Below are 14,180 nucleotides of genomic sequence, written 5' to 3'. Positions count from 1 at the left end.
TGTGTAAAATACATTGATGATAACATGAGCTACAACCAAATAAAAATGTTCGTTATAAATGTGTCCAAGAAAATCTCATGCACTTGGAACTTAGAAACCCATAAACATACATGATATGTAGCAAAATCTCTAAGCAATCAATAGAAACTATTTTAGCAAAAATATACATAATATCGATCATATAACAGAAATAAACCGACAATCACCATGACTCAATGGGCATATCACCCAGATAGAGCAAGAGAGAGAGAGCGGAGAAGGGGAACATAAGGTAAGAGAATGAGATGAGTTGTTGAAGTAGTCCAGGAAGCCCACACGAACATGCCAAAGCGGAAGGCACAACAAAACCGCGCCAATGACCCACATCGGAGAAAGAGGTGCAACTCAAACAAATGATGACATAATTTGGATGGCTGTACGCAAAGCCTTGCCGCGTGCATGTTCTTGAACCCACATGGTGCAAGGGTCATAAACATCGTCATTCATACGCAATGCGGCACAACCGAGACACGCTTCTGCCTCGACATCGCCCCCACAATATGTGATGTCTTCGGAGCCATAGAGGAGAAGTGGCAAGACTCAATTATCCACCTCATCATATAATACATATATATTTTATGTCTATTACATTTAGCCTCTCGACTGCTCTGACCAACTAAGTCTTTTCATATTTGCACATGCAAATTCAAGTTTTATGTGTTTTATTAGATTTCTTAAAAAATACTCGCTGCAACACGTTGTATCATTCCAGTTGCAGAGATGTTGGGAGAAAGTTCGAAGGTTTTTTTTAAGGAGTTCAACGAATAAATACAAACGGAAATGGGACAGCATAGGGGGTTCGGTGGTTATGGGTTGGTCTTTGGTTGTCGTCACCGAAGATGATCTGGTCGGTGGAGTCGAAGTTTGGACAATCGATCCATTTCATCGAGTGTGGGTGTCCCACACAACTTCCGTTCATGTTCACGTTATGCTCTCAATCAGGCTTTGCTTGGAAAAACCAAGGACAACCCATATCTTAGTCTTACTCCCTCTGTCTATAAAAAAGTATCAGGAGTTTGTCTAAATTTAAATATATCTATACACTAAAAGATATCTACATACATTCGAATATAGATAAACTTTTGACATCATTTTATTGATCGAGGTAGTACTATAATCCATGTAAGAAACCACAATGGTTCGTCGGAGAATTATCAATCACCTTTGGACTGACGAACTGCATACGTATGTAGCAAGAGTGCATGTGGTGTCATTACACGATCAATACATCCGGCCATGCACCTGTAGCTCGCTTATTTTATTTCTCCGGTGTGTTAATTGAGGAGTCAAATCCGGAAACGAAATATACCAAACCTATACGCTGGTTTCTTCGTGATGGTGATGCGGCAACGGTCATACGTCGTAGTACGCAAACAACTGACGATGTACCTACCTAGCTGATGAATCGGCATCCTTCGTCGGAGACTCACACGTACGCCAGAAACATCAGGTAGCAGTGGTTCGTCCAACGCGTCGGTCCGACTCTGCTGCGTATTTGTTTAGGTATAACCGTCGTTGTCAGTATCGGATCGACCATAGACCTACCGAGAGAAGAAAGAAGCGAGATCACCCTATCCCTTTGACTGCCAACTTGGCAAGTCCCTATCTGAATCGCACGCGTATGGGAACACAACCGGTTTAAGAATATGTCTTGAAAGACTTGAGTGGAAGATCACAAAGATAATTAGAAAACGTATTGTGTGATTGTTTCCATCTATCAAAGTACCATCGAGATTTTGTCTCTCGTTCCCCGAAAAAGGAGCACAGGATTCTGTCTAGTATATTGCATTTTCCTCCTGTGTCTACAACGCTAACCGAAAAGATGTATTGATGTACGCACGCTGAAGTAGCTGGAGCGAATGCCGGAATTCAGAGTATCAAAGCAATTCTCCCTGTTTGTGTTAAACCTGTCCATGTTGAAACGACGGTGGCTGAAACTTGGCACGTCTCTGAAGAATAGGACGCAAGATAAGTCTGTGGATCTGCGATCTTAGGTCTGGTTAGAGAAAACAAGAAATTACTCAACGCTAAACGCAGATCATTCGGACAAGGCGATCTGGAGTCGCATTCTTCTCTGTGAGCTCCGATTATCAGTTGTTCTTCATTGCGAACACTCAATTCGCCTGCGCCAAGCCGATTTGGAAGTCTAAAGCCCCTATGAAGTGCAAGTTCTTTATAGACGGTGTCTCTGCTGATAATCTTCAGCGTCGATGATGGCCACATAATCCAGTATGTGCTCTTTACCAGGTTGTGAAGGAGGACTGCACATATCTCTTTGTTCACTGCCGGTACACGCAACAAATTTGGCACAGATTCAGGGCATGGACGAAGGCTGACTTCCCTGTCCCTTGTGATGCTTTCAGCAGTACTGAGGAATGGTGGCTAACAGTAAGAAGGAGAGGGCGCAAGAGTCTGTGGGGAGACTTTGACACTGTCTAGATCCTTGTCCACTGCCGAGTCTGGCTGGAACGGAATGCCCGAATCTTTCGGCATGAATTCAGCATGGTGAACAGAGTTCTGGAGCAAATCACCGAAGAAATTCACACATGGCGTGCTGCAGGCTTTGTCGCTTCGTTCTGATGGGGATGTGTTTTACCTGCAGTACCTTGTAGCCTAGTTTCACGAGTTTTCTGTTAGTTTTGGGGTTCTAGCTCCTCTGTTGAGCTGGTGGTTGCCGCACTATTGTGCGTTTTTGGTGTTCTCTTTTTCTCTTCTTCCTTGAGTTTGTAGTGTGTGTATAGTATCTTGTGCAAACAGCTCTGTTGCACCCGAGCTTGTTAAAGTTAGGCAGCTCTAAAAATGAGTTTGTGTTACTTGATTTGCGGCTGTGGTGGCCAGTGATGGTGCCTGCTGTTGCTGCTATCCAGGTGCTTTAGCTGGTTGGTGGTGCCCCAGTGAGGTGCCAGCCGTGCTGGTGAATTGCAGGCGGACCTGGAGATGTGCTTGGCGGCCAAGGCCTGTCAGGTGTTTGTGGTAGGAGGATGTAGTGCCTAGCTCGCAAAAGGTGATGCTCGGGGGATGTCGATAAAAGATGTTCCACTTTCACCATCCTCTGGTGACAGTGAAGTAGCGGGCAGAAGTCTTGCAAGGAACTTATTGGTGCCCGCAATGGGGACAACACTAGTGCCGTCTTCCTTCATGGAGGCAGCATTGACTTGAATCTATGTGGTAACTGGTTCTTTGTCCCCCGCCTCGCCGCCGCCGGAGCCGAACACCGCGGGATCCGCCCCGTCCCCTCCCGCCGCCGCCGACACCGGCGGCTGGGGCTTCGGCGGGCTGCTCAAGACGCTCACCTCGCAGTCGGAGAACGTGCTGGAGACCTACCGCCGCGACCTCGCCGAGTTCAGCACGGGCCTGCGCCGCGAGACGGACGCCTTCCGCGAGGCCGCGGCCCGGGCGGCGCGGGACCTCCCGTCCTACGCGCACGCGCTCGATGGGCTCGCCGACATCGTCGCCCAGGGCAAGGACGCCCTCGCCGCCGCCGCCGCCTCCTCCGCCTCCCCCCCGTCCGCGGACGCCGAATCCGACCCCAGCTCCGCGTCGGGCCACCTCCGCTACTACAGCCGCTTCGAGGCGCAGCTGCACGCGCTCCAGTCGGATCCGGCCACCTTCGCCGCCGATCCCGACGACGCCGAGGACTTCGCGGCCTGGAGGAGGGAGGCCGGGTTCAGCGTCGACGAGCAGCAGGAGAAGATCGAGGCGCTCTGCTACGAGAGCGACGCCGTGGAGGGCATGCTGGACCGGCTCGTGCCCGACGCTGTGGACGCCGAGCTGTTCTGGGCGAGGTACTTCTACCGCGTCCACAGGCTCAAGCAGCAGGAGGACGCCAGGGCCAAGCTCGTGAAGCGGGTCATCGCGCAGGAGGAGGAGGAGGATCTCAGCTGGGAGCTGGATGATGAGGAACCAGCACCAGAGGAGGAGATTAAGCAGGCATCGATCAGTGAAGAACCAAAACATTCTTCTAATTTGATTAGCCTAGGGGTTTCCTTGGGTTTTCGGCCTGATGAGATTTCTGTTTCGGCTAATGTGTTGAGACAAACGGTGCTTGACCGTCTAACGGTTGCTCCGAATGTCTCCACTGGGCCTGAAACGACAGTTATAGACGATGATGATGATGACGACATCCTAGATGGTCAAATTCTCTCGGCTATAATTGGCAACATTTCAGAAGTTGATTTAGAACACGCGGAGCTTAGTTCTGATTTACAAGCGTCCGAACGTGGTTCTCGATCATCGGCTGGAAAGAAATCTCGCAGGTATGGTAAGAATTCTAAATCTAAAATAGTTTCTCGATGAATGGCATGTTCCGGAATAGCAGAGGTATTCGTGACTTGGCTAAGCATTCCCACATTGCTGATGGTTGTAGAGATTATGATTTAGATTTTCTTGCTATTTCGGAGACGGGTAGGCGGAATTTCTCTCAAAGTTTTCTCGACCGTTTGTCAGGCGGGATTAACTTTCAGTGGTTTTCTCGCCCGCCCCGTGGTAGGTCTGGGGGCATTTTACTCGGCGTCCGTACAGACACCATGACCGTTTTGGCTAGTTCTGATGGAGAGTATCACATTAAACTCGACATTCAGAATAAAGCAGACGGTTTCATATGGAGTCTGGTCGCTGTGTATGGTGCCGCCCAGGAAGTGTTTAAGGCTGACTTTTTATGTGAGTTGGTAAACCTTACAAAGGATAATCCTTATCCGATTTTAATCGGAGGTGATTTTAATTTGTTGAGGTTCCCTCATGAGAAAAGTAAAGGCCTCTTTGATGGTCATTGGCCTTTCTTGTTCAACGCTGTCATCGATAGCCTGGATTTAAGAGAGGTGTTTATGACTGGTCGGCAGTTTACTTGGGCAAACAGCTTGCCAGAGCCCACATACGAGAAACTAGATCGCGTGTTGATGGATACCGAATGGGAAAGTAAATACCCTATGGTATCAGTCCGTGCACTAGAACGTATTGAAAAAATGTCTGACCACGCTCCCATCCTTCTAACCACTGGGAATCCCAGACCCGTTTGTAAACGGCCGTTCAAATTTGAACTTGGCTGGATATATCGAGAGGGATTTCATGATATGGTTAAAAGGGTTTGGGAAAGACCGGTCGGGGGAAGTACACCTATCTTGAGATGGAATAATAAAATGCGGTCTATGCGCAAACATCTCTCTGGTTGGGCTGCCCATACGGCTGGTATTCTTAAAAAAGAAAAGACTCGCTTATCAAATGTGATTGATGAGCTTGAGGCTGTTGCGGAGATTAGACCACTGTCTACACATGAGATTGAACTTAAAAATCAATCCAATGAACAGATGGCCGGTCTTCTCCGCGAAGAGGAACTCAAATGGTATCAACGATCCAAGGCTCAATTTATCTTGGAAGGAGACTCAAATACGAGGTATTTCCATGGCTTAGCCAATGGGAGACACCGGAAAAAACGTATTCACTCTCTTATTCAAGATGAAGGGTTGATTGAAGGCCATGAGCAACTCAAGTCTTACATTACTAACTATTATAAGGGTCTGTTTGGTCCTCCGGAGGAAAGTAATTTTACTCTTAACGAGGACTTAACGGATGATATACCCCAAGTTTCTTTAGAAGAAAACGGCTTGCTAACCGCACCTTATACTGAGGAAGAGGTTAAGAAGGCAGTTTTCCAAATGGAATGCAACAAAGCACCGGGTCCAGATGGTTTTCCAGCAGAGTTTTATCAAACCTTCGGGATACTATTAAATCGGACCTTCTAGATTTGTTCGGTGATTTACACATTGGACAACTAGAATTATTTCGTCTAAATTTTGGTGAAGTTATCTTGTTACCGAAAATTAATGAGGCGAAAGGATCCAACAATATAGACCCATTTGCCTATTAAATGTAAGTTTCAAGATTTTCACTAAAGTGGCCACCATTAGACTTAATACGGTTGCGGATCATGTGGTTTTACCATCGCAAACAGCCTTTATGCAAGGACGGAATATCCTTGATGGAGTGGCGGTTTTGCATGAGACTAACATGAGATGCATTCTAAGAAATTAAATGGGGTTATTTTAAAGCTTGATTTTGAGAAGGCGTATGATAAAGTTAAATGGTCTTTCCTTCAACAGACACTCAGGATGAAAGGCTTTTCGCCTGAGTGGCGAGCTCTAATTAATGATTTCGTGTATGGTGGTAGTGTGGCTATACGGGTCAATGATGACACCGGACACTACTTCCAAACGCGAAAAGGGTTACGCCAAGGGGATCCGTTATCTCCGATGTTGTTTAACATCGTAGCGGATATGTTGGCGGTACTCATTGACATAGGCATCCCAAATGGGCATGCCGAAGATAGTACCCGGGGTTTACTGAAGGCCCACTACCCGAAGAATAAGAAGATTCGGGAGCCCAAGATATATTAAGGAAAGTTAGAGTTGTAATAGGAAGTGTTATTTGTAATCTGGCGGGATGAGTTAGAAACCGTCCCGGACTCTGTAACTTGTACAAAACGAAACCCTCGGCTCCGCCTCCTATATAAAGGGGGAGTCGAGGGACGAAGAGATCATCGAATCATTGTCTGCAAACCCTAGTTTTCGTAATCGTCGAGTACTTTTCGGCTGAAACCTTCGAGATCTACTTGCCCTCTACTTCCAACTAAACCCTAGCCTACAATTCATAGGCATTGACAAGTTGATACCTTGTCAATTGGTGCCGTCTGTGGGAACTAGAGGCGTAAGGATCTGATCTCGATGGCACGTTCAAGATCTTCGACATCGTCAACCGCAAGCAACGCAATGGATCGAGGTAAACAGATCGCTGCTGGTCCCGTCGATTTTGTTCCTCACCCACCCTCCCGTTTGGATGCATATGCGTATCCGGCGGAGCCCATGGAGATGACGTTCGGAAGGTTTCACTTTCGCGTCGAAAAGGAAGGATCGTATCGTGTCGAAATTCCGATTTCGTCGGGATCGTCGGCGGTCGATTCCGATTTTTCAAGCTATGCATCGTCAACCGAGTCGGGAGAAGAAGAAACTTCGGCAACACGTTACGTCAGCACCAGAGCAAGAGAGAAACTCGCCAAGATCTTCAGCGACATGTCGTTTGAGTCATCTGCGGACTCATATATAAGCGATGGCTCAAGCGACGTCGACAGTTACGACTTCATCGACAAATCTATCACAGTGGGCAAGGTCTTCATCAATCTCAACGGTGATGTCACCAAACCCAACATAGATCTGAGTACAAAATATCATCAGATTTATGCCATTGAGGATCAAGAGGAAACATCTGAGGCTTTCGACGATCTGGGAAATCCATACGTCGATCCCTCCAATCTGCGACAAGGGCTGGGCAACAAATACGTCGGGCCAGAGCCGCGAGACAGAGTTCAACTTTCACAAGCAGCGTGGGACAGAGCCGCGAGAGCTATGAACGGTACAGAACTAATGGCTACCACGGCCACACCAGAGGAATTACAAGCATATCAATATAGGCTCGCACGAGCTGCCAGAGAATTGGAAAAACGAGACGAGCTGAGTTGAACGGGAGAAAGGAGGCAGCTTCGCATCCAGCGAGGAGAAGGGCAGATCTAAGTCGACAATCTAGAACTTCGGGTGATAGCCACGGGGAGGCTCGGAACGAGAGGAAGATCAAGGTTACAACACATACCCGAAGCGGAAAGAGAGCACTTGGTTCAAAACCTCGACATGTCCTTTATGTCGATAGATACAAGAGGAAACATTATCCCTAAGACACCAGAAGCTGGGTATATGGCGACACAAGCTTTTATCCTCGCATCTAAACCACCTCCAGGTGATCCAAGGGAAACACTATACAATATGGCGATAGCAGGGGTTGGAGCTATGGGGACAGCGTTTGTATCAACGCCTCCCGAAGGAGCGGCAAGGCAAAATAGTCCACGACCTGCAGCAGCAACGGCGGCAGCCCCTGAAGGACCAAGCGGAGCAAGAGACACAGCAGCACAAGCAAGGGTCGATAGAGCGCGGCAAAGCAGAAGGGATCATCGGCAATCTCCGGAGCTTAACGACGAAGATATGTGCGGCTTACCATGCTTCACGAGGAGAGTCCGAAAAACTCGAGTCCCCTCAGGATTCAAGTTACCCGACAACTTCAAGAAGTTTGACGGCCTTCAAGATCCGGAGGATCGGCTAGTTGATTATCTCGAGACAGTGAAGCTCACAGGAGGAACCAGGGCAACAGCTATGCAAAGCATCCAGGTGCATTTGAGTGGAGCCGCACGATCTTGGATAAAGAAACTCACTCCAGGATCTATCGACAGCTGGGAAAGTTTCGAGGACGTATTCGTCAAGAACTTCAGATCCACGTGCAAAAAACCTGCGTCGTTAGAAGAGTTGAGAGCATGTCGACAAAAGCCAGATGAGCCAATGAGAAAGTACATCCAAAGGTGGAACATCATCAAAAACTCGGCAGAAAATATATCTGACGAGAGAGCAATAGATGCGTTTGTCGCAGGAATCAGGCGTGGAGATTTTGTCGAGGACTTGGGAAGGACCAATCCAAAGACAGTATCCGCGTTAATGGAGATAGCAAACAGATGGGCAGATGGGGAAGATGCTGTCCACAACAAGCGGCACAGGTCGCCAGAGGAGGACCGTGGTCGAAATTACCAATCGAGGCGACGATTTCCCCGACAGTACCCGAACTATGACGCCCCAGGGCAAATTTCGGCAGGATTTCGGGCAAACACAGGGGGAAACAATAGAGATGATTATCAGAGAAGTAGTGAGCAGCGAGGCGATAACAGGGACGACTCTCGCAACAGGCAAAATAGCGGGCCTAGGTTCCCAAGGCCTTTCGTGTCCCCCGAAGAAATGATGAACGGACCGTGCCAGATGCACTTTTTCCTCGACAGCAACGGAAAAAGACAGTCAGGGCACCTGCAGAAAGATTGTCGAAATTTTCAGGCAATGTTAAGGTATGCAGAGCACGCTAACGCTCGAGCAGCACAGAGAAATCCTCGGGAGCCCAGGAGCGAGATTCACCTGCCACCACCTCCCGCGATTACAGACGATAATCGGCATCAGCTCAGAATAGCGGCAGCACCTCCACCACCACCTTATGTCGATCCTAACTCAAACGGAGCGGTGTCGATGATTCAGAAGGGAAGGCCGTCCAATAGAGCTCAGAAAGTAATCTCACGACAGGTGTTTATGGCAGAGAAAATGCCTCCACCAACTGTTGAGTATCTTAATTGGTCAGGACAAGACATTGGCTTCACCATAGCAGATCATCCGCAGACAAGTTCCTCGACCGGGGCGATCGAGCACTTATTCTCGCCGCGAGTTATTGCGGGATTTGATGTTTCTCGAGTGTTCATAGATGGCGGCAGCAGCTTAAACCTTATGTATGCAGATACATTGAGGAAGATGAACATATCCTTAGCAAACTTGAAGCCAACAGACACAAGGTTCCATGGCATCACACCGGAGAAACCAAGTTATCCATTGGGGAAGATCAATCTCGACGTTCAGTTTGGAACCCGAGAAAATTATAGAATCGAGAAGCTGGAATTTGAAGTCGTGGATTTTCCATCGCAGTACCACGCTTTGTTGGGACGACCAGCATATGCTAGATTTATGGCGGTACCACACTATACATACCTGTTGTGGAGATTGCCTGGACCAAAGGGACCAATCACAGTTAAAGGAAGCTTCGCCTTAGCCGATAAGTGCGACAAGGATTTTCATCGGTTATCAGAAACTTTCGGGATGCAAGCTGAGTATTTGGCGTCAAAAAGTATGACTGATTACGACGTATTGCCAGACGTTGGAAGGCCAAATAAAGAATCAACTTTCAATACCGAGAAAAATTCTAAGGAGGTGCAGATTCACCCGACAGACCCGAAAAAGACGACATCTATCGCAAACGACATGGATATCGCATAGGAAAGCGCGCTCGTCGAGTTCCTCCGTGAGAACTGGAAAATCTTCGCATGGTGTCCAGCTGACATGCCAGGAGTACCCAGGGAACTTGCCGAGCACCACCTAAACTTGGATCCATTAGCGAGACCAATCAAACAATCTTTGCGGCGTTTTTCGGAACCAAACCGCAAAGCTATGCTGTCAGAAATCAATCGACTACGAGAAGCTGGTTTTATCAAAGAGATATTCACAGAAGCCACATGGGTAGCAAATCATGTGTTGGTGCCAAAGAAAACACTAAGGTCCTTCGCATGTGCGTCGACTTTACGTGTCTCAATAAACATTGTCCAAAGGATCACTTTCCCCTCGAGGATCGATCAAATTATCGACTCCACGGCTGGATGTGAACGTCTTTCCTTCCTGGACGCATATTCTGGTTATAACCAGATCAGATTGAAAGAAGAAGATGAAGTAAAGACCGCGTTTATTACACCTTACGGCGTGTTTTGCTACAGAACAATGCCCTTTGGTCTAAAAAATGCGGGAGCAACATATCAGAGGATGAAGCAGAAGTGTTTGGCGACACAGATTGGAAAAAATGTGCAAGTATATATCGACGATGTCGTCATAACGTCAAAAAAGGGGACAACACTGATCGAGGATCTCAAGGAAACTTTTGACAACCTCGACAAATTCTGCCTGAAGTTGAACCCGACGAAGTGTTCTTTTGGCGTCCCAGCAGGAGAACTTCTGGGGTTTCTAGTCTCAGCAAGAGGGATTGAAGCAAATCCCGATAAAATACAAGCTATCGTAACAATGAGAAAGCCAACAAAGTTGAAAGAAATATGATGTCTACGTTCCCCCTCCTTTCCTGTAGACAGTGTTGGGCCTCCAAGAGCAGAGGTTTGTAGAACAGCAGCAAGTTTTCCCTTAAGTGGATCACCCAAGGTTTATCGAACTCAGGGAGGAAGAGGTCAAAGATATCCCTCTCATGCAACCCTGCAACCACAAAGCAAGAAGTCTCTTGTGTCCCCAACACACCTAATAGGTGCACTAGTTCGGCGAAGAGATAGTGAAATACAAGTGGTATAAATAAGTATGAGCGGTAGCAACGGTGCCGGAAAATAGCTTGCTTGGCGTGTAGTTGATGGTGGTAGTATTGCAGCAGACGAGTAACACGGTGAAATAGCAAACAAGCGGTAGTAACGCAGCGAGTAGTAAACAAGTAGCGATAGCGATATTTAAGAACAAGGCCTAGGGATTACACTTTCACTAGTGGACACTCTCAACATTGATCACATAACAGAATAGATAAATGCATACTCTACACTTTCGTTGGATGATGAACACATTGCGTAGGATTACACGAACCCTCAATGCCGGAGTTAACAAGCTCCACAATAATGCTCATATTTTAGTAACCTTTAGTGTAAGATAGATCAAAAGACTAAACCAAGTACTAGCATAGCATGCACACTTGTCACCTTCATGCATATGTAGGAGGAATAGATCACATCAATATTATCATAGCAATAGTTAACTTCGCAATCTACAAGAGATCATGATCATAGCATAAACCAAGTACTAACACGGTGCACACCCTGTCACCTTTACACACGTGCCGGAGGAATAGAACTACTTTAATAACTTTGCTAGAGTAGCACATAGATAGTAGTGATACAAAACTCATATGAATCTCAATCATGTAAAGCAGCTCATGAGATCATTGTATTGAAGTACATAGTAGAGAGATTAACCACATAGCTACCGGTACAGCCCCGAGCCTCGATGGAGAACTACTCCCTCCTCATGGGAGCAGCAGCGGTGATGAAGATGGCGGTGGAGATGGCAGCGGTGTCGATGGAGAAGCCTTCCGGGGGCACTTCCCCGCTCCGGCAGCGTGCCGGAACAGAGACTCCTGTCCCCCAGATCTTGGCGTCGCGATGGCGGCGGCTCTGGAAGGTTTCTGTGGTTTTCGCCAATCGTATCAGGGTTTTCGATCCAGGGGCTTTATATAGGCGAAGAGGCGGCGCAGGAGGGTCGAAGGGGCGACGACACCATAGGGCGGCGCGGCCAGGGCCTGGGCCGCGCCGGCCTAGGGTCTGGGGGCCCGGTGCCCCCCTCCGGTCCTTCCCGGGTGTTCCGGATGCTTCCGGTGAAAATAGGAACTTGGGCGTTGATTTCGTCCGATTCCGAGAATATTTCGTTACTAGGATTTCGAAACCAAAAACAGCAGAAAACAGGAACTGGCACTTCGGCATCTTGTTAATAGGTTAGTTCCAGAAAATTCCCGAATATGACATAAAGTGTGCATAAAACATGTAGATAACATCAATAATGTGGCATGGAACATAAGAAATTATCGATACGTCGGAGACGTATCAGCATCCCCAAGCTTAGTTACGCTCGTCCCGAGCAGAGTAAAACGATAACAAAGATAATTTCTGGAGTGACATGCCATCATAACCTTGATCATACTATTTGTAAAGCATATGTAGTGAATGCAGCGATCAAAACAATGTATATGACATGAGTAAACAACTGAATCATAAAGCAAAGACTTTTCATGAATAGCACTTCAAGACAAGCATCAATAAGTCTTGCATAAGAGTTAACTCATAAAGCAATAATTCAAAGTAAAGGTATTGAAGCAACACAATGGAAGATTAAGTTTCAGCGGTTGCTTTCAACTTGTAACATGTATATCTCATGGATAATTGTCAATGCAAAGCAATATAACAAATGCAATATGCAAATATGTAAGAATCAATGCAAAGTTCACACAAGTGTTTGCTTCTTGAGGTGGAGAGAAATAGGTGAACCGACTCAACAATAAAAGTAAAAGAATGGTCCTTCAAAGAGGAAAGCATCGATTGCTATATTTGTGCTAGAGCTTTGATTTTGAAAACATAAAGAGAGCATAAAAATAAAGTTTTGAGAGGTGTATGTTGTTGTCAACGAATGGTAGTGGGTACTCTAACCCCCTTGCCAGACAAACCTTCAAAGAGCGGCTCCCATTTTATTTTATTTTGGGTGGCACTCCTTCCAACCTTTCTTTCACAAACCATGGCTAACCGAATGCTCGGGTGCCTGCCAACAATCTCATACCATGAAGGAGTGCCTTTTTATTTTAGTTTTATTATGATGACACTCCTCCCAACCTTTGCTTACACAAGCCATGGCTAACCGAATTCTTCGGGTGCCGTCCAACAATCACATACCATGGAGGAGTGTCTATTTTTGTTAATTAATTTGGGATTGGGAATCCCATTGCCAGCTTTTTTTGCAAAATTATTGGATAAGCGGATGAAGCCACTAGTCCATTGGTGAAAGTTGCCCAACAAGATTGAAAGATAAACACCACATACTTCCTCATGAGCTATAAAACATTGACACAAATCAGAGGTGATAGATTTTGAATTGTTTAAAGGTAGCACTCAAGCAATTTACTTTGGAATGGCAGGAAAATACCATGTAGTAGGTAGGTATGGTGGACACAAATGGCATAGTGGTTGGCTCAAGTATTTTGGATGCATGAGAAGTATTCCCTCTCGATACAAGGTTTAGGCTAGCAAGGTTATTTGAAATAAACACAAGGATGAACCGGTGCAGCAAAACTCACATAAAAGACATATTGAAAACATTATAAGACTCTACACCGTCTTCCTTGTTGTTCAAACTCAATACTAGAAATTATCTAGACCTTAGAGAAACCAAATATGCAAACCAAATTATAGCATGCTCTATGTATTTCTTCATTAATGGGTGCAAAGCATATGATGCAAGAGCTTAATCATGAGCACAACAATTGCCAAGTATCACATTACCCAAGACATTTATAGCAATTACTACATGTATCATTTTCCAATTCCAACCATATAACAATTTAACGAAGGAGAAACTTCGCCATGAATATTATGAGCTAAGAACACATGTGTTCATACGAACCAGCGGAGCGTGTCTCTCTCCCACACAAGCATGATGTAATCCAATTTATTCAAACACAAACAAAAACAAAAGCACACAGACGCTCCAAGCAAAGTACATAAGATGTGACTGAATAAAAATATAGTTTCAAGAGAAGGAACCTGATAATGTTGTCGATGAAGAAGGGGATGCCTTGGGCATCCCCAAGCTTAGATGCTTGAGTCTTCTTGAAATATGCAGGGATGAACCACCGAGGCATCCCCAAGCTTAGACTCTTCACTCTTCTTGATCATAGTATATCATCCTCCTCTCTTGATCCTTGAAAACTTCCTCCACACCAAACTC

The 14,180-nt window shown here is 46.3% G+C and overlaps 1 protein-coding gene across 1 annotated transcript; it reads left to right on the top strand.

Moving 5' to 3' along the window:
• Positions 1 to 2,879: 2,879 nt before the first annotated feature.
• LOC124697313 (BSD domain-containing protein 1-like) lies at positions 2,880 to 6,163 on the top strand. The gene is made up of 3 exons (XM_047229922.1): positions 2,880 to 2,906; positions 3,247 to 3,979; positions 6,135 to 6,163. The coding sequence occupies exons 1-3, from the start codon at positions 2,880 to 2,882 to the stop codon at positions 6,161 to 6,163; spliced, it is 789 nt and encodes a 262-aa protein (XP_047085878.1).
• Positions 6,164 to 14,180: the final 8,017 nt, after the last annotated feature.

The sequence above is a fragment of the Lolium rigidum genome, chromosome 3 (assembly GCF_022539505.1).
Source record: "Lolium rigidum isolate FL_2022 chromosome 3, APGP_CSIRO_Lrig_0.1, whole genome shotgun sequence".
Taxonomy (NCBI): domain Eukaryota; kingdom Viridiplantae; phylum Streptophyta; class Magnoliopsida; order Poales; family Poaceae; genus Lolium; species Lolium rigidum.
Note: the sequence above shows the minus strand (reverse complement) of the source record. Positions and strands in the feature narration are given on the sequence as shown.

Bases quoted from the DNA above. Each gene is read 5' to 3' on its own strand.
- LOC124697313 (XM_047229922.1), top strand. From the start codon at position 2,880: ATGGTGCCTGCTGTTGCTGCTATCCAG. The intron at 2,907-3,246 runs GTGCTTTAGCTG...CCGCCGCCGGAG, and splicing joins CTGCTGTTGCTGCTATCCAG to CCGAACACCGCGGGATCCGC. The intron at 3,980-6,134 runs GTGAAGAACCAA...TTCCTTCAACAG, and splicing joins GATTAAGCAGGCATCGATCA to ACACTCAGGATGAAAGGCTT.